The 25,279-nt window shown below is 46.7% G+C and overlaps 1 protein-coding gene across 3 annotated transcripts in view; it reads right to left on the reverse strand.

Moving 5' to 3' along the window:
- Positions 1–841: 841 nt before the first annotated feature.
- The window catches only part of CCNT1 (cyclin T1), a 56,358-nt gene continuing 31,920 nt past the window's right edge, over positions 842–25,279 (reverse strand). For all 3 annotated transcript variants that reach the window (XM_085600392.1, XM_085600390.1, XM_085600391.1), the window contains 2 exons: positions 15,417–15,487; positions 842–3,420 (listed from right to left, as the gene is read on the reverse strand). In XM_085600392.1, coding sequence (XP_085456518.1) covers positions 2,119–3,420; positions 15,417–15,487 — 1,373 coding nt within the window. In that variant the 3' untranslated portion in view covers positions 842–2,118. The remainder of the gene's footprint in view (positions 3,421–15,416; positions 15,488–25,279) is intronic.

Below are 25,279 nucleotides of genomic sequence, written 5' to 3' on the forward strand. Positions count from 1 at the left end.
GGAAAACCGGCAGGATAGTCAACCAAGGCACTTCCACTGAAATAGAATCAAATGTTAGCCATGTTGTAAGGTTATTCCCAAGACCACAATCTCCATCGTCCCTTTCAAAACTCTACATTCTACTATACTATCTGAATGTGTGTGTAATATCTAGTCAGACAAAATGGACACTGCCCCTCTGTTCAGACTTTAATCAGATGAAAAATGAGGAAATGCTAAAAGACTCCTCCACCGTACCGTGGATGTGACAAATTCTTCTGTAATTGGACCTTCCCAAATCCAGGCCCAATAGCTAAATTACATTGATGGTCTTGAGAGCTGGCCCGTTTTTAAGATGCTCCCTATGTGGCCACAGTTGACACAAAACTTACTGCTGAAATTTCACAACTCTATCTTAAACACCTGTGATGTCGACCAATGTGTTGTATTTTATTCTTTCATATATTAACACTTCTTTTTGATGCAACTTTGGTGCCTCTGGAAAAGAATGCGCGTCATTAATTTCTTATTCCCCACGCATCTGTATCACAACGCTACCAAAATATATTTTAGGCCACCACTGGAGTGTACAGCTGGTAACACTGGGGCACTCAGCAGAGATGCTAGAGAGCGCTTCTGGGCCTCAGAATGTGAAATACAGGGCACAGCCCTCAACAAAAAGCCCTTCCAGTCATCCCTGAGTCGAAGGAATGCTCAAGCTCACAACACTTCACACGTAACACAGGCACTCCCGCTGTCCGCTCTTTAGCACCTCTTGAGTCATAAGTTGTGGCAAACTGATTGAAAAGTGCAGATCTTTTCAGACGGATGAGGGGAACAGGTAGCAACATCTACACAGCAATAATGACAATAATACTTTTATTTTTCTCAATATACGCCTACCATAACGGAAATCAGTAGTGGGGTGTCCCGCAAATATATCATGAGGCCCTCACAGGGAGGTGGACGCAATATGGCTCCAAGCCAAGAGGTGAGAGAGTGGGTCCCCTATAAGTCTATTCCTAGATTCCCACAGTGACTGCTCCACATGAAGGGGGCACCACAGGGCCCATGGGTGGGATAATGGAAGGAATTTAAAATGGGTTACTCTCGCTCCACACCCAAACTTCCTCGCTTTGTAGGTTGGGGTTTTGGGCCCATTGAAGCACTCATGTTAGACAATTAGCAAAGTTTCCCATAGTCGGTTCTTAAGGGCCCTTCCACGCTGGGTGCAGCCTCTCAATCCTGGGTTTGTTGCATAGTTCCAGAATGTGGCACAAAGAGCAGCTCGCCCATACAAAGTCTCTCACAGAGAGGCAGGGATCAGATCTAGCGTCATGTACAGTATTTCTGGGGATGCAAACACAGCTTCACTTTTCTAAGAGAACAATGAATGGGTATAACCCTTGTAGACTAAAGAGATTCTTTTTTTACATCATATTTTAAAAATCTTTTAAAGGTTTTTTTCTGAAAACATTTTAAATATTTAAAAATCCCCACTGACAAATAAGTATTCCAAGGTGCAGAGTCATGATCTTTCTGATCAAAACAAGTAAAAGAGGATCGAGTGCACAAGAAACATGTATGGCTAAAGGGGAAAGGGACGAAAGAGTGGAGAAGGACAGGAAGGAAAAATTCTGGAATAGGAAGGGCGAGGTGAAGAGATTGGGAGCACTAGTAGATGGATGGGGACAAAAGAGCGAGTACACTTGAGGAGTGGATTTAAGTCAGGTGGGGCAAGAAGGGGAAATTATTTGAGACAGAGAAAGGCAGTTTGACTTCAGGAGGAAGGAAGAAGCCTTAAAAACTGAAGGCAAGGAAGGAAGTAGAGGGCCACCAGGAAGAGACATAGGATGAAAGCAAGACAGAGAAGCATGGGCAGATATATTGATGGGAAGATAGGCGAAGGAGGACTCACTCCCCCTGATCATTCCTTTATAGTGAAAGAAAGCATCTGGGGAAAGGGCTAAAGAGGGGTAGTAAGTCAGACAGTGGAACCTGGATGACGCAGTCTCACCTTTAAACACAATATTAAGTTGCTCCCCTGAGACAGTGGTGATAAACTGGGTTGTCTTCCCAGCAAGGATTTCACACTGGCCAAAAAGACCAAACTTGTTAAAACTTAGCGGGAGCAGTGATTTATTTAGGAAGAGGAGGTAGGGGAGGTGGGGGCTCTGCAGGTAGTGGCGGGTGCCGCAGTTTGTCTATGTTTCCAGGTCTGGAGCTTCCAGCGGGACGAGTGCTGCGATGGTCACCCAGGTTAGCAACAAACTGGAAGGCAGGGGGCTGGGTGGGTTGCACCCCCTGAGCACTCAGCAAAGAATGCAGCATATTGACAGTGTCCTGGTAAGCAATAGGTTGACTGGTATTGTGCCCATTGGCACCCGGGTGTCCTCGATCTGATCTCCCATGACTGCTCCGGGATTTGTAATTGGCCTGCTGGAAGGTGAGGCTCGCTGAGTCCGTGCTTTGCACAGGAGCTAGGCTTGGGAAGGGATATGCCCCACTGGAAGATTTAGAGCTTTTGCTGGACTTAGAGGGGTGTTCATGCGCCGCTGTTCCATCCTCTGGATGTGGTCTCTTTCTAGATGAGGAGTTGGAGCTCTTGTGGGACGAAGAGCTCTGCTGACTCCCATGCTTGGAGTCATTGCTGTGTTTGCTGCTGCTCCTAGCTGATGAGGAGTGTGTGTGTTTGTGGGAATGGTGGTTGTGGTGGTGATGGTGGTGATGATGGTTGGATGAGCTGCTCTTATGCTTGTCTTTGCTCTTGCTCTCATCAGAGGAGCTCTGCCGCTCTGATGAAGGAACCTTGATACGCAGTTTTATCTCCTCTGGCTTGGGCTGGCCTTTCTCACCCCCAGTTACCGAAGCCGGCAGGCGGACCTTGAGTGCAGATTTGTCTGGGCGCTCAGCCGGTATCCGCTCTGGGTTCTCAGCAACAGGGAGCTTGAGAATGATGGGAGACGGCTGAGCTTGGCGCTCTTTTTGCTGCTGTGCTAGCAGGTTCTGTGCCGCATGGGCATACTGCTCCTTCACGCTGGCGCCCATCTTTTCCACCTGGCGCTTCTGTGCTGCCAGCTCCTCAGCATGCTTGGCTCTATACTCCTTCAGGGACACTTTGGAGGAGGGAAGACTCTTAGTGCTTTGCTTTAGTGGGACGCCTGGCACCCCGTCTGTCGGCTGTGTCTGGCTGGAAGCAGACGAGGAATCCTGTTTGGAAGGCCAAGGCTGCTGCAAGACTGACCCTTCGCTAGAAGTGGCCGGGTTTGAAGCGGGGAATGATGGCTGTAACCCCGCTGGAGCTGCAGACATATTCATGATCCCAGCCATTGTACAATCTGATGAACTGCGAGAAATCATATTGAGGATGGTCTGCTCGGACATGCCACCATCATCCTCTTCTTCCTCACCAGTCTTTGGCTTCTTTGCTGCTTGGCAGGCCTGGAATGAAGAAGCCAGAGTTAATAATTGCAGTGGTCTCCCTCTGCAGCATCACTTGGGGGGGGAGGGTCTATATTTGAGACTTAGTAACTCAACTACTGAACCACATCTCTTAACAGACAGTTTAGCCTGGTCATTCACAAAGCCTATAGCAAAACTCTCTCATCCTACCCTTTTTAATGTTACTTAAATATCTCTTGCCAACGTTCCTCATTTCTAAATCTAAAGAGTACACCAGTAATTAGGCTCGTTTTTCAATACATAGATATGACTGTGGCTATACTTTCTCCAGCATTTAAATCATGTACATAAAGATAGCTTGTTAAAATAAATTGCAGTGACATTTCTCCATTTTCCTTTTTTTATATTTCTCAATGCTATTCAGTCATTTTCGTCTCCCTGTGTTTTCTCATTCTATTTGCACTTACTGTCAATCAATGTGCTGTGGCTTATCTACTTTGGTCAATCCAATTTCCTTTCACCATTCTCTTTTGCGCTCTCCCGGTCTCTATTTTTCCATCTCATATGTTCCTTGCACTATTATCCTGGTTGTTTGTGTCTCCCCCTTGGTGGTGTCTTTCTATGGCCGACTTTTCTCTTTCAGTCTCTGATGTTCCTTCTGTGGCCTCTCCTTTCTATGCACTTTTTTTTCATTCCTTAGGCCACTTCTGTACTATCTCGTTCACCGCACAATAATAGCTCCGTTAGTGGAGTCTATTATAACTTGTTTGCGTTGTTCCTTTTGTCGGTTTTGCTCCTTGTTCTCTCATTTCGTGTTGTTTTTGCTTTCCTTCCTTGTTCAGCTCCTCCCCTTTCTACTCATTTTATCTCTCCCTTTTTTTCTCACCCTCTTATTCCATGTTATTTGTTTACATTAACTACCACTGTTACCCTTGCTGTGTCGTTCTTGTTCTCACTCTGCAGTCCATCCGTTTGTTATACGATCTTGTTTTACGTTCTCTCTTTAATGGTTTTATTTCCCCCCTTTGTTCCACACCCTCTCGCTGTATCAGTCTCCCTCAATTACACAATATTTATGAAAACACCTTGCTCACCTCTCCACAGACAGATGGCATTTATATCACATTCATACCATTTCACAATACAACGTAATACCATAAAGTTAACACCTTAAAACAATTGAAATCAAAACGTCAGTAGATTTGCATCATTTAAATAACCGTACATGGTGGAGAACTGGTGACAGCACTGTGAGTAGAGTATTAAATAATTCTCCCAAATTTTCATTTTCCTAGGTTTTGACAATGGGGAATGTTTTACTTTGTTATCTATATGTTAAACAGGAATAAGGCATTTGACCCATGGAAACTTGTTTTTCACTTAACGTTCTTTACCCATGCTTTTGTTACCCCTGAATGCCACCCTGGAGTAGTCCCATGGTGACTTCTGGTGGCAGGCCAACTGTAGTCTTCAATAGGAGGAAGGATGGCCTGGGGAGGTGGCTTGCTACCTGTCCTGTATTGTTGACACTGAAATGACCCCCCCCCCCACCCCCGGACCAGGGGTGGATGCTTGAAGAGTACCAATGGCTTTTACTGAGTCCGTGTCCTTTTTAAGCTTCTCAATAATCTAGTCAACCTGCGCGATGAGGAGATGCTCGCCATCAAATGGCAGGTTGAGCAGATGCTGCTGTATTTACAATTTAAAACCGGAGACACGGAGCAAGGAGTGGCGTCTTACTAGGATTCTAGTATTAACCCCTTCAGCCGCAGTGTCAGCGACATCAGGGCATAGTGAATGGTGGCGCTGGAGAATGTCTTCCTTTCCGTCACCAACTCCTCTTCCCTTTGTCTATGCTCCAGCTAACTATAGTGCATCTTGTCTAAATGCGCCATTTTATCAGGCAGGCTAACAGAGTTGGCCATTCTCTAGTGCTTGGTTGCTTGCACTGCTACTCTTTTCTCCCCGCATCTATTTTCTTGCGCTTATCTAGAAGGGGAGCATCTTCTGTAGCCAGCACTCTTCACGCACTTTGGGCCACAAGGGAGTCAGGAGGTATGTGCCCCACATATGTAGAGTGGGTCTTTGGAAGAGGGCTTTTATTTTTTGTCCACCTGGGGTGTTACTACCCTTGCTTTTACAGACTCTTTAAAGGTGTCTGTGGGGGTTTTCCGCATCTCCTTAAGCAGCGGGAGGAACAGCATTATGCGTTTGATCTTGGTCAATGTCTCCACCAGAACGTTGTTGTCCTCTTGGAGGATGCACAGATCCACCTTGTTATATGTGGCAGCCCTTTTTATAACCTTCATAGGCTGTAGTATCATCTGGGACGATGGCATGGCTGGGTACAGATCACAGCCTGTGCTGCCTGGGGGATCGACATTATAGTCATTCCTCCGGCCATCAGCAGGCTCTGGGTCATAAAGTGCATCATAGGGGTTGACAGGGATAAATGAGCTGCTCCCTCTGGTGAGTACGGAAGAGGGGACATATGTGGTTGTGGTGGAGGCGGTGGTGTAGGAGTTGCAACAGGGAAAGGGCTGGTGCCCTTCTCTGTGCGCCTTTTGTGCTTGGGAGCTGGAGGAGACTCTAGAGAAATTTCGTACTCAAATGTGAGCTTCCTTTTTTGTGGTAAAGACTCCGCTGGTTTTGAGGCAGCTTGGTAGAGACCATGCCTATCTGCGCATGAACGAACAGGAGTTTCTGTCATGCAGCCAGCTAATGAAGTAATTGCTGGAGGATGGGTTGTTCTAGCTTTTTAGCGCCGACTGTGCTCATGAAGCTAAAGACATTCTCGACATCAAGACTGATTTCGGCGTCAATATGAGCTTGGGTGCCTCCCTTATAAACCTCTTGCCATCGAAGATCTGCGGTGCTTGTGTGTATCTTCAGGGCCAATGGAAAAGCTGGAACAGTGCCCGGAGGAGTGAGCGTTATTTGCTGCGAAGCTTTCGGTCGGTGTTGACCATGGCCCGAAGGCAGTTGTGGTTCTGCTTGCTGGTTTTAGGCAAAAGGCTCAACTACTGACTGCAGGGAGTGTGGTGAGAGTGGAGGAACCGTACTCCGCCTCGATTTGAGGAAGTTGTACTGGCCTAATTTGTGTGTTGGTGACAATCACTCTCACAGCTGAAGCCTTTGTCCACGGCCCCGAGGCACTAGGGGCATGTTCTTCTTCCTCCTCAGACCCGGGGTAACCGGAGAAATCCACCATCAAAAGGTGTTTGGGGTGTCGCCGGACCCCTACATCTGCATCCTCTGAGGTGCCCAGCACAGCTTCATCAGTACCGAAGAGTCTTCTTCGACCGGAAAGCGAGGCAGACCTCACACGTGGTACTGCTGTGTTGGGGGGAGAGGCAGAGATTGCACACCTCGTGGTGGTCGGTCCACAGGAATTTGGAGCAACACAACTAATTCTTCAAGATGAGTGATGCAGAGCCCCAGGCAGGACCCGAGGCCCTGGCGATGAGCCATCGATGGGAGGCAACTGTCCATGGAACATCTAGAGAACATTTGGAAACATTGAGCCCAACGCTGGATGGCAGGAGTATGCTAAGCATGTGTATCTACAGCAACACATGCCACAAACCATTTGGGAAAAGTCTGAGAATGAATGTTTTAGAGTGTAGGTGTTCTTGTAGAGAGGGATTCACAAGTGGAGCTTGTCCATGCCACAGATAGGTCTCTTCTTGTTTCTGTTAACATTACTTTATTATTTAGATAGTGAGTGTTAAGTTTCAGTGCTTTGAAAATAACACCAACTGATCTCAACATGCATTGCGCTAGTAAGGGCAGATCAGTGAAGGTACAATGGACTCAACTTTCTTAGTACCTATGATCCTTTTTGCTGCTACAAGGAGGACTGCTTTGAAGTGGGGTGTCCTAATGTCAGGGAGGCCTTGAATAGAGAGTCCATATTCCAAACTGGAGATCATTTGAGCTTAAATAACCTGTTTTGAGATCCTCTGAGGGAATGAAACTCCTAATATTAACAGTTTTTCCTGTTAAACTTCTTATTCAGCGATTGCAATGAAGTGGGATTCTAGGTTTAGTGGACCATCTAGCAGAAAGTCAAAAGGTTTTGACATATCCTTTTCGAATTATATTGTGCATTCCTAGTTTAAAACTTATAGCCTTCACTGAGAGAGACTTGTGAAAACACAGAAAACCCTTCCAGATCTTCCCTTCACTTTGTGCCTAATACAGATAACTTAGCAAGAGAAAGTCAAGCACATACAATAGTATAAAATGATTTTCCTTTGCATACTGATCTCAACGTTTGCATTTGTTGCTTTCCCATTTCCTTGTAGAACACTCCCAGAACTTTATATACACTGTAGTTGATCATTATTTTCAAAAACTGTAGATGATATGATCTGAATGAAAATTAAGGGCTACACTCGCACAATTTTCTTTTATCACATCCCGTGGTTTCTGAAAACGTTTGAGAAAATTATAGACAAAGTAGCTGCTTGAAAATCACTAGTTTTTCTTTGGACAATATTTACTCTTAATTTGTGTGATACTACATAGCCTTGGAATACAGCAAGGCTCCCTTTTATGCCTAGAAGAGTCGATTAAAAAAGGATCACATCATCGACCTGCATCAAAATATAAACTTCTGAGTCTCAAAGACTAGGGGAATAAGATCTACAGTCCGCTGTCACTTTTCGCACATTGGCAATATATAGAGAAAAGAAGATTGAAGCAAGCGGACATCCCTGTTTTAGAACCACTTCAGTCAGGGAACTTATCTATAAATACGTCTGTGGCCGCCTAATGTATCCAAATTTCCTGAGTGATCTTAACAATGAAAAGAAATGCCAAGGCACACTCAAGATGCTAAGTTTTGCCCAGAAAACTGAGCACCCCACAAGGTCAAATGCATTAGGAAAATCAATCTAAGCTACAGAATGTGTTCTTTTTTATGTTTTTACTTCTACGGAGCGATATATTATTAATTATAATGCAAGTGCACTACTGGTAAGGGAACATTTTGCCCGAAATTCGTTTTGCTCCGATCGATTAAGGTAATAAATATTTGGGTACTGTATCAAGGCGGATTAACTGGGTGACAAATCTGTTGTAAATCTATAGAATGATTTTTCAGAAACTGGCCTAAGAAATTGCCCTTCTAGGAGCAAGTAACATACCTCTCTGTGACGCAAAGTATAAAAAACTGCTACGAAACCCCTGCCCAGTTAAAGGAATTTGCTTCCAAAAGACGTTTGAGATGTTGGGCTCCTTGCAGATGTAAACTTACTTTCCCAGATCAGTAGCTCAAGTGTTCCTACCACAGAACTTGGTACTAGGCAACTAAAAGCAAGTCTCATTCAAGTACTCCTCTCAATAATGGGGAGTTTCCTCACATTTATCTAATTCATTGAAGTAGGTCTGCCACTTACGTGAGCCAATGGGAGCCTCGAGCAAGACAAAAACGTAAAAATGATGCTCCAAAACCGAATTATCATAGTGCCTAATGAATGGTACACAATTTCTTTAGCTACTCTTCATCTTTACAGGCCTTCGCAACTTGAATTGTTCAATGTTCTATCACCCTTTGTTGAACCTTTTGCACTCACATGCCTCCCACACATAAAAGGGCATTTTCCTCTCTCTTCAAATTAACCAACTGCTGAGTATGTTGGCGCACTTGCTTCTTTGTGGTGGAAATATTCAATGGCGCTCAGAAGATTTTACTTGACACTTCCTATAAACGTTTCTCAAAACATTCCACTGTATCCCCTATAAGTGTTGTATAGAACCAGTTTTGCAAGGAAGCCGACACTTCAGTTGCCGCTGCCTCCACACTGGATTAATGAAGCATGTGGTAGAATCAAGTCTATGCAAGTCTATGTAGTATTCAGCAACCTGATCATAGAGATCAGGATTCTGAGCAAAATTTTGAAACCCTGACACTTTTTATTTTATTGAACAAACTAAGCGCTGCTCAGGACGGTCTTTCATCACCAGTGCATAGCAGATCTTGATGGACAGTATAATCCATCGGAAAAGTGTTAGCTTTTGAACCATCTTGATGTTCTTGTTGCCTGTGAACCCAACAAAGAGTTGGTCATCAAACCCGATCTCTTTCGTGCGCCAGATATAATTGCTTACGGCTTGAGGCAGTGGATAAAAGGAGGGCAAGGTGATTCATTGCCCCAGATGGAAATGAGACCAAACCTTTGGTTAACAAAGCTGCCTTCGTTCTCAGTATAAGGTTATCTGGAAAGAAGTACATAAAATGTGTACTAAAACTCCAAGTCTGCATGTTGCTAACATGATGAGCTGAGGTCACCACAACTAAAACACTGTAAGTAACCTCAACTGGCAACTATGCAGGGGCTCAAATAGAAAAATTCAAGTCCAACTGTTGCTTGACAAATGGAACTGGTGGAAACAAATTTATGAAATACTTCCTCAAAAATCTGGCAACCACTGGTAACTTGAACAAGGAAGGCTGGTGTGTGAAATATAAAAAGGCCGGCAAGGCTGCAATATACCCCTTGACCATGCCAACTGTGCACCCTTGCCAGGCCAAGGACAATGCAAACTGGAGGATGTTAGCCAAGGTCGCTTTCAAGGGATCGCTATGTATGCTTGTGTACCAGCTGATGAACTTATTCCATCTCCTTGAATAAACAGACTTGGTCTAGGATCCATAAACTGACCGGATCATGTTGTCCACCTCCAGTGGAAGCTGAAAGGAACTCAGATAGCCTCGCTCAATCTCCATGGTTTGAGGTGTAATTCTTGGTGTTTGGGGTGCAGGACCTGGTACCCTGATTGGGAGAGAAGATCCACACTAAATGGGCAACGAAACGGGAGCATACAGGGACAAGTGTTGGAGGTCTGTGTACCATATCCTTCCCCGCCAGGCTAGAATGATCAGGTTGATTTGGACCTGGTGCAAGTATGTCTTCCTCAGAACCTTAGAAATCAAGGGTGTGGGAGGAAACACATAGTGAAGCTAAAACTTTCACTTCAATTGAAACGTGTACCTCAAGACTCCCTGCCACGGATGCCGTAAAGCATGGAATGTCAAGTAATACACACTGCTGCAAATAGCAAAAAAGTCCAACTGAAGTAAGTCCCGCAGGAACGAAGACACCACTTGTGGTCATCAAGATGATGCCGTGGCTGCCGTTGAGTGAATCCGTCAGATTGGTGGCTGCCAACCACAGTCACTGTAGCTGTGGCCACTCCCAGAGCTTCAGCACCTCGACAGCTTGTTGACATACCACATTGTAGCTGCATTTTCTGTCAAGATCTGGATGGGCTGACCTCAGCGCCAGTCGGATTGCACTGAGTTAGAGCCGATTGATGTGCCGTTTCTATTTTGGTGACTTGAGGCGTCTGATCTCCAGCTCCCCCATATGCGCGCCCCACTCTGAGGTAGATTTGTCCGTTACCACCATGTTCACACTGCAGACACACGACAGAAAGGCTTCTTTTGAGATAGATTCTCCTCCTTTTGCCCTCAGCTCAAGTCCACTGCAATGTTAATTGAGATCACAATGGAAACTGTCAGAACTCCCTGATGCTGGAACCACTGTCTGCGGAGGCACCACTGGAGGGCCCTTATATGCCTGCGTGCAAATGTGACCTGGAGGTTGGGGACAGAGCAAGTCTAAAATGGTGAGGACAGGAATCCCAGACCCCCCCCCCCCCCCCCCCAAAATCATATCCTGCATCCTCAGTAGTGGAATGAAAGCCAGGAGCAAGGCCCTATCCACTGTCACCCATATAAGCAGGAGGAGCAGAGGGGCTCCAGGTGAGACTTAGATGCATTGATTAAAAACCTCAAGTCAAACAGTAGTGATGCAATAATCTACAGGTGGTGTGACACCTTATGCTGCGTGCCGAAGTCAATCAAAAGGGAAGAACCGTAAATTGGTAATGAGTGGAACCCACCTAACATTTGTATTTCCTGCATGGCTGGTATTTGAATGTACATCTCCCGCAGATTTGAGGGACACCATCCAGTCTTCTGCATCCATAATAAGGAAAACCTGAGCCAGGGACAGCCTTCTGAACTTCTCCTTGCACAGGTACAAGTTCAAGAGCCGGAGATCTAGGACTGGACAAAGACTGATATCCTTCTTGGCAACCGGGAAGTACAGAGTAAGACCTCTGCCCAAATTCCAGCTCTGGTACGAACTCCACTGCTTTCTTCTGCAGCAGGACCACCACCTCCTGCTATAGGTCTCACAGAAGTTTTTGGGAAGTAAGGAAATGTTGGGGAGGGTGCTCCTGGAAGGCTAGGGTACATCCCTTTTGAATGATTTGCCAGACCCACAGGTCCAAAGCGATTGTCTTCCAGGTTAATAGAAAGGTTGATACCTGTTCGGTCACAGGCATCATGTACTCCTTCACAGAATACTGTGACTTCCCTGGTGGTGCAGGGTAGGAGGAGGAAAAGTGCTAGACCTGATGGCCACATATCTGACCCTGCACCGTCGGAAAATGGGATTCTGCTGCTGTTAACCAGCCAGTGCCCGTTGGCTTTGACTGAATTAAAAGCCTCTGCTAAAGGCTTTAGATGTTTGAAAGGAACGAAAATCCATTGCTACTGATTGGCTCTGGTTTCTTTGAAGCACTCAAGCACTGTGACTGCCTTTTGACCGAAAAGCTGCTCCCCGTCAAAAGGCATGTCTATTAGAGTATTCTGTACATCTGTGGAAAACCCGGTAGAAGGCAGCCAGACATACCTCCTTATGGTGAACAAAATCTCATTGCCCAGGCAACACAGTACGCTATGTTCAGGCCAGCTATGATGAATTTATGGGAGGGGTCATGTCCCTCACAGACTACTTCTGCAAAATGGCCAGAGGTGTTTCAATAGATCTCAGTGGACCGGTGGCATTTTGAAAGGACAGTGTATCATAAATGACGCAGGAAGGTTACAGGTCAGAGTCATCTGAGTCTTAATAGCCGTCTGGTCAACGTTGGCCTGAGTCTGAACCAAATCAATCAGCATTTGTATAGCGCAGCACTTTCACCCCTGGGGGTAACTGGGCACCGGGTTACGAATTCTCCATCGAGAAACCAGGTCTTGAGGAAACGGTGGGAAGAACGAGCAGAAAAGGCAAAAACATAGGGCAGAAAAACGAGCGAGCAGAAAAGGCAGAACTGGGAGGGGGAAAGCAAGTGGGAAAGAGAAAACAGAGCAGAACAACGAGCTAAACAGATGGTAGAAAAAGAGCAGAAAAGGCAAAACAGAAGGCACAAGAACGAGCAGAAAAAGGAAAAATAAAGGGCAGAAGAACGAGCAGAAAAGGCAAAACAAAGGGCAGAACGAGCAGAAAAGGCAAAACAAGAGGGAAGCAAAACTAGCAGAATAGGCAAAACAGAGCAAGAAACAAGCAAAGAGGCACAAACAGAGGGAAGCAGATAGACAGGCAGCAGAGGGTAACTGACTGCGGGCAAGCTGGACAGAAAAACTGTTGCAGGGGGAGCTGGAACGAGAACCCAAAGAGATTGTGGCTAGTGTTTCACTATTGCCTTTGGCCACTACATCATTCCCCCTGGAATTTTCTTCATCTGGGTCGGAGCCTCTCTTCTATACCTCATTCTCTTGACAAGTTGCAAGAGTGGCCCCTGGGGAGGATGGGGTGGAAAAGATGGTGGAGGACCTGGGGGAACTCGGAGGTGGTGGCAGTGCTGTAGACGGAGCCAGAGACAAAGCTGGAGGTGGCACCAGAGCAGGTGTCCGGATCGACGGTGAAGCTGGCATCACAGATGGGGGACTTGGAAAAGGGCCAAAGCCAGCTGCAGTCGGAAGGCACTCGTATGGTAGTGAAGTATTAACTCTACGTGGAGCTCCAAATGGTCCCAGCAGGCACACCAGAAGGGACTGCTTCTCTCCTTAACATGTCCATCTTAGCCTGGAAGAATAATTCTGGATTTGTACTTTGCGCAAAGAACTCGGGGAATGCTGGTATAGGCACTGCCGCTGGAGGCCGCAGTGCCAGCAAGGGGACAACACCACTAATACTTGTTCAGGAGCGAACAGAGACCTGGGGCAAGGTCCAAGGCAGAGGCATATCCCTGAATTGTGACCTCCTGGGTGAAAAGAAGTGTTTTTCCTTTTCCATGTGATAGCTCCTCTTTTTCCTCGAGGACCAGAAAAATGGGAATGAACAAGAAGGTAAACTGAATCTTGTCCTGGTTATTGACTTTGTCCTCAACCGCCTAACGTTGCTACTGTCATCTTTAATGTGGGCCACGAAGAGCATGGCCTCCCACTCTTTGATGACCTTAGGGTTCATGTGGAGGAAGTAGTAAGAAGTCATATCTCAAGCAGATACACAACAGTCATCATGCGGGTCTGTGATGTACATTTGCCTATTACACCCTCAGTAGGGCTTAAAACACTGCCTCCTATAGTGAGGACATGTCCCTAGCACTACACCAAAAATAATTGGGAAATCAAAGTCTCCTTCACGCTTAGGAAATAAGCGCCAGACCCCTGATGACAGGTGTGAAAACACAGAAGTGACCTTAGGACGCAGGAGAGAGAACTATACAAGTCTAGTGACAAGACGATGACACCACTTGCAGCATCAACATAGGGCCAGCAGCCCATACCTGCGTCAAAGAGCTGTATAAGAAGTTTCCAGATCGAGATTGGTGCATAAGATGCTCAAAGGTGAGCATTCTGCAGGTAAAGCATCCATCAGAAGGATTCTTTGGGGCAGCTGCTCGCTTTAGTTTTAAACTAGTTCTTGAAATTAGCTTGAATGCCCCCTTCTTGGGGGTGGGAGTGACAGTGACATCATCGGTAGTATCTGCTTCTGCTTTCTCCTGGGAAAATAAACACAGTGCACCACTGGCGGTTAGCGTGGTGCATCTCCTACAGTATGTACCTGGCCAATGCAGGCTGCAAGTGTGGCGCAAAAAGCAGGCCAGAGGAGGGCAGCGAGCAAATCAGGGCTGGTGTAGAGTCCCTTCAGAAACGTTCAGCACCTGCTGTCCCTCATCTTCATTACAGGAGGGGTGGGGTTGTGGGTACTGCTTTTTCCGAAAACCAAAACTTCCTGCTGCCTCTCTGGCTTTATTTTACAGCAGTGCTAAAATGTCTCTTTAGTATTAGGAAACTCATCTTTATTCCAGAGGCCTTCTCTGTGCTCCCCACTTGACTGCCTCCTAAATAAAAATGACAAACTGAATTTTGTTTTGATTTTATACAAGAATGTCAAGTATCTTGATAACATCTGAAAGCACCAGCCAGTCCTGTCTTTTCAGCCATAAGCATATTTCACTTTTACGTGAGAAGTTCACCTTTTTACACTGTAATTATGGGCCCATCGCAACAAAGAGATTTAATCAAAATGTCAGAATTGACTGAAGGTGTCAGTGGATAGTCACATGGCAGCTGTTTTGTTAACAGTCTACAAAGTAATCTAGTCCTTATTCACATGCAAACCCCAAATGTGTTTATTTTCCATTTACTGAGGGGCAGCTATAACCTACTACCTCAGTGTTTTGAAGAAGCTACTTCCTAAATAAAGAAGCTCAAGCAGGCACACAAGTGACAACCTCTTTGGAAAAGATGTTAACGTGTGACCCCCAAACTCACTGCAATCCCATCCTCAGAGCTTTACCTATTCAAACTGTGAAGAGATGACACTGCACATGTATTCACAGCGTGGCTAGTGACTGGGCTTTGGATTTGGGCATAACTGGACAAATCAAACTGGCTGGAAAGTGTACCAAACTGGCTAGAAAGTATGTTCTTCAAGTGTGTGGCACCCGTTTGGTGAACACATGCATAGTTATCAAAGTCAGTCTTTCCTTGCACGTAGGGTCAGACTTGAAGTGGGAGATTTTGACTGAATCTACAGAGTGTGGAAGTTTTTGTCTGGCCTCTTGAGTTGAGCTTAAACTGTGGTTGGCAAAGGCATCACATATCCTTTGTTATGTATGTGAAAATATGTCATCTGGATGCTTTCCTAAATTCTTCATCTCAATATAGCCAAAATGTCCTCCTAGAGCCAACTTTAACCCACAAATACCCCCAGACAACAAACACTCACCCTCCAGTTTCTAATACGTTTGAGACGGTTTGGGGTTTTCTCCAGGATCTGCAGAAATTCATGGGTTAGCTCTGGAAAAGAACAGAGACAAATAAGGGGGCTTCAAATACCAAGGTGAAGACTGGTAGAAGGCAGTGAGGGAGCAGGAGGGCGGTGACAAAGAAGGGCAGTGAAAATGAGTCCATGTTACTTTATCTTTCAGAAACACTTTTTATAGCAGTTACACTCTTCTGGCAGTCCTCATATTTGAAGTTTTCTGGGAGTCACGTTAGAACTGGAAATTCTTTTACATCATCACTAAGTGGGACAACCTTGGCATCAACCACAGATCTGCTTTCTTCACCCATGAAGCTAATGTTGCAGGTCCAAAAACATACAACTCAAGCAAGTGACGTCAAGACAGTGGCAGCATTATAGTAACAAGTACAAAAAAGCAAAGCCAAATAATTAGCCCCTCACAAGCAGCGGTAGGTATGGAAGGAAGGATTTGGGAGGGCGATGAAGCATCTACAGAAAGATATTGCAGCAGCTGGAAACAATTATTTCTGTAAATTTATCATCTATGAAGATGTTCAGATCCAACCATATGCAAATCTGTATTGACCCTGCTCCAATAGGAACAGCTCCGCCCGAACTGCCAGGCCCTCTCTGAACTGGAACACAAGCAACCCAGGACCAGTTTTACCCTAGTTAGGGCTCATCAACCAGGTACGGCTTGGTTCTAGTGACACTGTGCGTATTGGACCCATGTCTGTGCATACCCATCCACTTAGGGCAACACACTAAAGTATACAAAAAAACTCCTCTTTGCCCTACAGGAGCACCGCCATTTCAGTGTTGAGTCGGCGTCTTTTCTTCACGACCCTCCAGCGAGCTTTCAGCGTCAGTTGTAGAGGAGAGTTTTCTCTTTGGGGCCGCCTTGCTCCCTTACCTTCTCCCCCTCCTTTATGCCCGCTGGTGTTAACGGTTGGCGCAAATGTTTGCCCACATCGTTGTCCTTTGGTCGGGACCCTTGCAGCTCTTTCTGTTTGTGCCAAACTCTGACTGTCGAGGTGACTTTCAGTGTTTTAGGTCTTTTATTACCTTCTGCTGCTTGGCCTTTTTGGCGACCCAAGCTCCCTTTGTGGCTGTCTCTACTCTTTTGACCTCGCTCCTGGCTCGCCTGTGCCAGCTCTGCTTTTTTGAAATGTTCCTCGTTGTCAGTGGAGAGGCCCTGGTCCTTCAGGAACTACTTTGGTCTGTGGGTGTAAGCCATGGCATGGTGATCCAGCCATCGCTTTACCGTCATCTTGTGAGTCTTTGATCCGAATTGGGTGCAGGCTTCACAATCTTCGTTGTTATGATTCTTCGGGTGGCACAGGTTACAAACCTTGTGTGGTTCCCTCAACGTGAAGTTGTGGTGGCAGTTAGGGCAGAATTTAAATGGTGTGTTCTCCATTTCACTTAGCTCCCCATCTCCTCTGCATTCTACATCCACCTAGTGATCGCTGTTGGGGCCCCCCGTCGAGAAGGCTTCTATCGTTGCTCTTTGGTGTTTCTCATGGCCTCCGCTGATATTTGGTGTTTTGGTCGACCGTTTCTTTCCTTTGTCTGCAAATATTCCAAGATTCTTCAGAGCTCCTTTGGTGTACCTCCCTACCCAACGGTGAAAAAAAGAATTTAAAGATGGCAACCACGCACAGGCACGTCTGGGGCACTGTCTAACATCAAACAAAGGATGTACTTACCACCAAAATGGTGGTCAACGACACCCACACCAAAATAAAAAACAAGGAAAAAGAGTAAAAGGAGAAGACAAAAGTAAGAACCCACCCACTTACATGGTGGAAAAAATGTACAGCATGTGAATTCAGAAAAGGATTCATGCAGCAAAACTAGTCATCTAATTTAGGGCCTGAAAAATGTGAGGCATTCTGATTTTTGTTTTCCATTTAACTTGTTGGGAAATAGCTGATCTAGTATTGGCCTGAGACCTCCATCATTTTTCTTTAAAAGGACACATCTTTATTACCAGCCTCAACCTCTTTGATAGTGAAAGTCTTTGTACTGACCTCTTGTAGTTGAACATTTTCACTTCATACATCATCGTATCTGTACAGTTGGGAGGTTAGTCAGGCGGCTACTTAATGGGAATAGGAAGGAAGCATGCTTCTATTTCTAATCGAATATTATTCACCTTCCACCAAAAACCGAAGAGAGTACTTTTAAGATCAACCTAGAGAGGTTTCTTAGTCGTTCATGTGGGTGATTAGGAGATGCAGTGATGTTCTTCTGTCTCTATTCTAATGAGGATGAGGCTACTGCTTGCTTAGTACTGCAGCCGGATTTCTTGGTTGTGAATACAGTGACTTCCTAAATCCAGGAAAAGATTATCTTACTTAGCCAGTAAGCATCCGTTTGTCACATGTAGTGCTGTAAATTCACACGCCTTGCATACTCCTGCCATCTAGTGTTGGGCTCGGCCATGGCAACATGCTTTTCTTTGACAATGTCTTTGGAGCCACAAGGCCTCGGTGACTCCTCCTCTGGTAATGAACGTGCATGGGCATAGGCCCCATTGATCGATTGTTTTCCGCACAGCAGGAGAGAGTAGGTATGGAATAGTAAGTAAGATAGGAAAGTGGCCCTGCGTGTAGTGTAAATAATTATGTAGGTTGAAAATATCTTTAGCAAACACTGGCTTCCGGGTAGGCACAAGTGAATAGACAGCACTACATGTGACGATAAGATGCTTACAGTAGGCAACATAATCCATTCATAGCATATGTGGCTTTAGATACACATGGTCTGTAGCGACTATAAAGCACTACTTCACTAAGCGATGGCTTGCCAGTAGACAGTGCAGAGGTCTAAAACAAAGTCCTAAGGAGAGTCTGCCCTACTCTCGCCAGTTGCCTTGCCACAATGGCCATACAATATTGCTTTGCAAAGCTTTAGGATGTATATTCCCCAGAAAGGCCATAGAGCCCTGCTGTTTGTGGGTGGAGTGAGGCCTGAGGGGGCAAGTAGCGCTCTTCACGTTACGGTAATAGGTTTGGATACATTTAACAATCCACCTGACGGGAGGAGCCAAGATGGCGGACGGACAGGACGTCTGAGCTCCCGGCTCCGCAGCCCGTCTGTTGTTTACATGACATCCTGATTTTTAATCCTGCCTACGGCGCGAGCAAATGTACCCACGAATGCGCTGATACTTTCCGCATTCCTCCGATGTTCCCGCCGGCTTTTTTGATCGAGGATTCATAGAGTTTGCCGACTTTGGACTGTGCCCACGCATTCTGGCCCGACCACCACCGCCGGACACCGCTTATCACGTACGGTGAGACGACCTGGGGCTGGACCGGCGCCGGGGGAAATGTGACCGGACGTGGAGTGGGCGGCCTGGCGGAGCCTTCTTCGCGACGGAGAGAATTCCTGTACGATTGGGTCCGGGCTGGCGAATCTTCCTTTGTCCTCCTACCAGCGGTCAGAGCGGTGACCGTTTGAGAGCGCCCACCACCCGCATTGCAATACAGCCGAGGGCTCTCCCATCGTGTGAGCCCCGTATAGCGAGCAGCAACTCCTCTTGCCCTCACTATTGTTCCTCCGCCCTATGGAGTCGCCCTCACCCCTCCGAGGTGGGCTGGCGGCGGAAATGGTGTCGGTCTGCTTCGCCGGAGAGGCGGAGGCCGCCATGTCCCTGACGCAGGCTTCACTGCCTGCTGTCGAGCTGGAGGGTGTCCCGATGGCGCCTTTACATACAGTCGGCATGCTGCAGCAGGGAGCAGACCTGACCTATGGTGATATCCTTCTAGCCCTGGGGGACTTGCGGGCGACATGGTGCCAACGCACTCGAGAACTGGAGTGGAAGATCGATGCTGCTATGCCATCCAGGGAACTACTGCGGTTGTCTGACCCCCCAATGCCTCTCATTCCCTTCGAGGCGGATACAAATTGGCGGCAGGGGGATACTATGGATCGTCCTCTCCCTGGTTACAGTGTCGAGGGTTTTTCTAATGTTCAAGTTGCAGATACAAAGCTCCCTTCCACTTTACAAACTGAGACTCTGCCTCTGCGGGTGTTGCCGTGTCTGCCTCAACATCGCCGGAGTGTGTGCCGTTCGGTGGGGAAAACTGTGTTTGTCACTATCGATGTGGTGATGGTCTATGACTGGGAACTCTCGCTTCTTCTCCCTCTGCGTCTTCTTTGCCGTGAGCGGCCATCTTGCTCCTTTGTTCTGCCTGAGGTACACTCCCAGCGGCGGCCATGTTTGGTGGGGTCTCCGCGTTCAGGCCAGGGTTGATGTTGCCTCCCTTGATGATCCTGCTTGATCGCCTGGCATGACCCGGACTAGAATATTTGCTTATGTATCGGTTGTGCCGCATGTGTGTAAATTGTTACTGTTTACCGCGGGGGTGGATCTGTGGGGCCGCTCAGGATCGGGCCGGGGCTGGGCGATTTTCTTTAATTTGCTGTACGTATTGGCGGGCGGGGACTAGGATGAGGCTGCTAACTATCTGCCTTGCTCGCACATTTGGAATGGAGTCTCCCCACCTGCCGCTTTGCTTGCTTCTTCAGTTGTGCTGATGATTATCAGGGTGGGGGATGCTTAATGGGCTGTGGTGACCGGGAGTATGTAACATTTCCTCCTCCTGCCTTCTCTGGGAGTCGGAGACTGGGAGGTTATTTCCCACTCTCCGGACTCTCTTTCCTACTTGGGGTTCATTTGGGGCGACAGGCATGCCTATTGGGGGGGGGGTGGGCCATGGCCTTCCGCTGGTATGCAGGGTGGGGGGATGGGATGTGTTCTATGTCTTCTTCGTCTCTATGGCCCTCTCTCTCTTTCTTTCTCCCTTCCTTTTTGGTTTCTTTTTCTTTTATGTTTCTTTGTTTCTTCGGGGTCGGGGTTCAGTGTTAGTAAGGAGCTTATTGTGTTTTATCATTCTGTGGTATATTGTATGCTCTTAGTTCCTGGATGGTGGCCACCTGTCTCCTTACCAATGCCTTCCTATATAACGCTTCCTTCTGGGTGCTCCGTGAACGGTGATGTCTCTCCTGGTCAGTGATTAGCTTCGACTCTTTTCGAAGTACACTATGTTGTACTCGACAAAACCATAAAATTAAACCTTTTCTTATCCTGACATTATTGTTTCTATGTTCTCCAATGTCATAGCGGCCGGCCCCGAGGGGTTGTAGGCAGACGCTGTGTATTGTGCATCTACCGAAATAAAGGTTTAAAAAAAAAAAAAAAAAAAAAAAAAAAAAAAAAAAAAACAATCCACCTGACAATATCTGCCTTAGCTACTGGATGGCCTTTGTAAGGTTGTTAAAAGACAACAAATATCTACATATTGAGTCAGGTTGTGGGAAGAAAACCAGTAGCTCAATTGTCTGGTAAGGAGGAAAGGGGAGAGACCACCTTAGACAGGAACTTGGGGTTGGTTCTAAGGACAATCCTGTCAATGTAGTGTGAGGGCATGTAGTTTACGAATACATCCAAGGAACATTATGACTACTAAAAAGGCGACCTTCCAGGAGAAGAACTGAAAATGGCAAGAATGAAGTGGTTCAAAGGGAGCCCCTACGAGTCTGGTAAGGACAATCTTCAGGTTCCAGACGGGTGCAGGTGGCACGCTAGGTGAGAAGACATGTTTAAGGCACTCCATGAAGGCTTTGATAACAGGGATCTTGAAGAGGGAGAAGTGTTCCCTGTTCTACATGTATGCAGCAATAGCAGCTAGGTGTAGGTGAGTCAAGGCGTTAGCTAGTCATAATTTTCACAAATGTAAGAGGTAACAGATAATGTCTCGACCTATAGGTGTAAGGGCATTGATATTGTTTGGGGTACAGTAGTGAACTCATATTTTCCACTTAGCAACATAGCATGTGCGGTAGCCCTACTGGCTTCTTTCAGGAAGATCATGCACTCTTGGGTTAAGTTGAGATGGCCAAACTGTAGGACCTAATGAGCCAGATCGCTAGATTGAGTTGCATGGGGTCCAGGTGTCTGACTGCCTTGATTCTGGGCGAGAAGTTTCGGACTGTTGGGGAGCTTCTTGAATGAGATGACAGACATTTCTAGAAGGGCTGAGAACCATGGTTATCTGCCCCACATGGGAGCCACCAGGGTGAGGGATGTTTGCTGCAGGTTCCTCACCAAGTACAGTAGAAGTGGGAGAGAGGGAAAGCATATGGAAAGGTCCTTGACAGGTGAGGAGATCCCGGAGAAGGTCTGGGTTGATCTTGTGGAACGAGCATGGAAGAGTACCAGGAATGCTCAATTCCAACTGGTGCACTTTTATGTTTTACACAGAGCATACCTCACTCCAGCTAAGAATAATAAGTATTTTGGAACCCACACAGCCGCATGCCCGCGCTACAATAGAGAGGGAGCGGATTTCCGACATGTTTTGGGATTGCCCGCAATTGGATAACTAAGCAAAGAGAGGCTCAAATGTAAAGAGGTGGAAGAAAGAGCTAATTAAGTGGGCGGAGTGTGAAGGAATAACTAGGCTGCAATTAGCAAAAAAACGGGAAATGAGAGGACGTTGGAGGCAGCGAAGGCATGGGAAACATTAGTGGCGTTACTGAGATCCCAGATACTGATGATGACTAGGATCCCATGGTTGCAACTCCTGGAGAGACAAATTAGGTAGTGTATCCCTGTGTACAGTAGGATGTGGAGGACCCAGACATTGCGCCCACCCCCTCCTTGAGAGTTAGATCTCAAAGCACTATTGTAGTTCCATTTGAGTAGCTAGACTGTAGAAACCCCAGTACGCAGATCAAAGAACTGATTGTACGTGCCACGCCTGGGGGGAGGGATGCGTGGGGGGCAGCTTTTGAAGAGTAGAATTGTTTAAAGATAAGAGGTACTTCTGAAATGTGAGTCAAATGATTGTTGCATTGTACGTGAAGCATAGGTCATTGGTAGAGGTGGGGATTCTATACATAACCAGTGATTCTGTTTATATTATTTTTTAGCGATTTAGCTTATTTAAATATATGTACTTTGCTATAGTTTACTTCTTAGAATGTACCTGTCCTGCTATGTAAAACTCAATTAAATTGTTTTTTTTTTTAAAAATGGAAAGGTCCTTGACCAGTTCATTCACACAGCACTGCCCATGGGCTGGGGGGGGGGGGGGGGGGGGTGGAAACTTGAAGGCGAAGCTTGGGAATTTAATTTGGATTTTCACATGAGGTGAAGAGGTGTGCGTCTGCCGCTCCCTGCCCTCCTTCCACTACCGCCAAAAGTAAGGGAGTAGAACTTGTGGATCTGCAAAGTCAGTGTCGACTTCCAGCAGGTACTCCGCCAGGAGATGCACTGTGTTTGTGGATAACCCAAGGCCAAATTCTCTGTGCTAGTGCTAAGCGTTGAGGAGTGTGTGTACCACCTTGTTTTTGCAGGTAAAGCATGGTTCGCACCCGGACCACCTTGCCCTCAAAGTCTGGGAGAAAAACTTTGAAGGCTTGGTGCTGGCCACTTATCATGAAGAGCAGGCAGCATCGATAGGCCAGATGGATAGGGATGTGAAAATAGGCATCCTTTAGGTCTACTGTGGCCATTAAGTTACTTTGCTGCAGCAGGGGATGACATCCTGTAGGGTGACCATGTGGAAATGCTCCGAGATGATGTATTTTTTGAGAGGCCTGAGGTTAAGTACTATCCTAAGAGAGCTGTTCTTTTTGGGAATGAGGAAATACATTGAGTAAACGTCTTTGCCCCAGTGTTGAGGGGCACTGGCTCTATGGCACTTTTGAAAAAGAGCCCCGGGACCTCTTTTTTTTCCAGAAGAGCGAGGTGTCCTGGGCTGAGGGTGTGTGCACGGTGTGGGATATTTGGTGTGGTCGAGATGAGCTTGATAGAGTAGCTGTGCTCAACCATGGATGGAGCCCACTGTTCCGTGGTGATCCCCTCTCAACAGGTGTAGTGTGATGGTGGAGGATACAGGACAAGTCAATACTTGGGAGTAGAGCCAGTGCCTCTGCCTCAACCTTTGGAGCCGTTACCCTAGAAGGCGCCCGTGCATAACCCCAACCTTCCTGTTGGAGGTAATTCTGCTGCTCACATTGGTATGACTGTATGGGGTCGGAGGAAGTAACCTTGGACCCGCCCCTCGTTTGTTGCCCCCGAAAGGAGCCCCTGGTTGAAGGAACTTGAAGGGTACCCAGTGTTGGAGTGCTGCTTTACCTTTTCCAACAGCTCATCAAACTACAGACCGAAGAGGTCTTCTCGTCCAAAGGGCAGGTTGATGAGATCTTGTTGAACTTTTGGCTTTAACCCAGAGACAAGCTGCCAAGAGATGTGTGTCCACAGAATCGAATGTACACCGAATGGTGGCACTGGATATAGCTTTTTCCTCAACACTCACTTTTCTCCTTTTGTGGTATTGGTCAAAGAGATGCTGGGGTAGGGCCTCTTTGCTTTGGGCCCTGTGGTAGCAGAACAGGACACCTACTGAATTTACAATGTGCCAATCTATGGGGACACAGACTATACCCTCTTGACAGTTGTGGCAATGTGCTTACTCTCCTTATCAGGGGAGGGCATTCCCTGTGACCTGGGCAGCTGCTCTCTTCCGAGTGATGGAAACGACCAATAAGTACGGAGGAACATGGCCTCTGATACATAGGGGATCCAATAGTACAGGCTGAAATTTCTTTTCAATCCAGGATTTTATGGGCTCCTTAAAAATGCCTGGTACACATTTTGTCATGCTCTTAAGCATATGTGGAAATTGCAGAGAACACTCAGTTCTGCAAAGTGTCTTCATTAGGAATTCATCCTTCGGGGTGATGTACATGCCCATCTTGTGGTGGGTGGCTACATGTTAGATGATACCTTAGCATGCAGTGGTGTCAAATGGGGGGAGGCCCGAACAGGGATATAGTCATGGCCAGCGGGGTCCCTGGTGGGGCTACACATCATAATCATCCCAATGATCCTCTGTAGGGTGCGAATAAACTGGTGCACCCAATTCTTCTGTTGGGGAATAGGGGCTAGATTTACATGCGTTTGAATAGGACTAATGAGACCCCTGAGGCGAAGTCTCTTAAGAGATGCCAGATGCAAAGGCGTGCCTGGTTATGGAACATCCTCAAAGGAAAGATGTTGCTTTTTGGGCAGAGGATTGGCAGTGTTGGAGATCTTGTCTGTACAGGGGTGAATCACAGTGCGACATACCCGTTAATCCAGCTCCCGTTGAAGCTTTTCAAGGATGGGTTTCTCTTCGGAGTTGGCAGTCGATGTTGGCTTTAGCACCAATTGCTTTAACGGAGGCATCTGCTTTGAGCATTCACCGCCGTTGTGTGGTCTCGGACTCATGGGCTGATGGGGGTCAATGGTCTTCGCTGGATCCTGTCTCGGCTCAGACACCATGCCTCGGTGCTGACCAGATCCCAAAGGTGGTGAAGCACCTGGTGGTAATGTTGGCTTATGTACCGGAACGGATGCCCGAAGGAGTGGTCCTCGGCTTCGATGTGCAGTCGCTTATGCTACATTATAACAAATGAGGACATGACACTGACATCTGCCTCTTGCACTTGAGACAACATTTGAATCCTGGAATTTCATGTTCAGATGTCAGGTGAACATTAATTTGTATCCAAAACTCAAAAACAACACAGGGGAAACAATTAGACACAATAACAAACAAGCATTGGCATAGCCAATAGGTCTCGCTTTTGGGACCTTATAAGTGTTTAGCTATGCAACAGTTGCATAACTAAATACTTATAAGGTCCCAAAAGCGAGACCTATTGGCTATGCCAAGCGGCCGTGCAGCCGCGAAAGTGATCGCGATCAAACATCAAAGAGGCCGCGAATGTGAATGTAAGCTCGGTCAAGCGCGTGCCCGCGCACATGCACTGTGGCTCTAGGC

The sequence above is a fragment of the Triturus cristatus genome, chromosome 4_2 (assembly GCF_964204655.1).
Source record: "Triturus cristatus chromosome 4_2, aTriCri1.1, whole genome shotgun sequence".
NCBI lineage: Eukaryota > Metazoa > Chordata > Amphibia > Caudata > Salamandridae > Triturus > Triturus cristatus.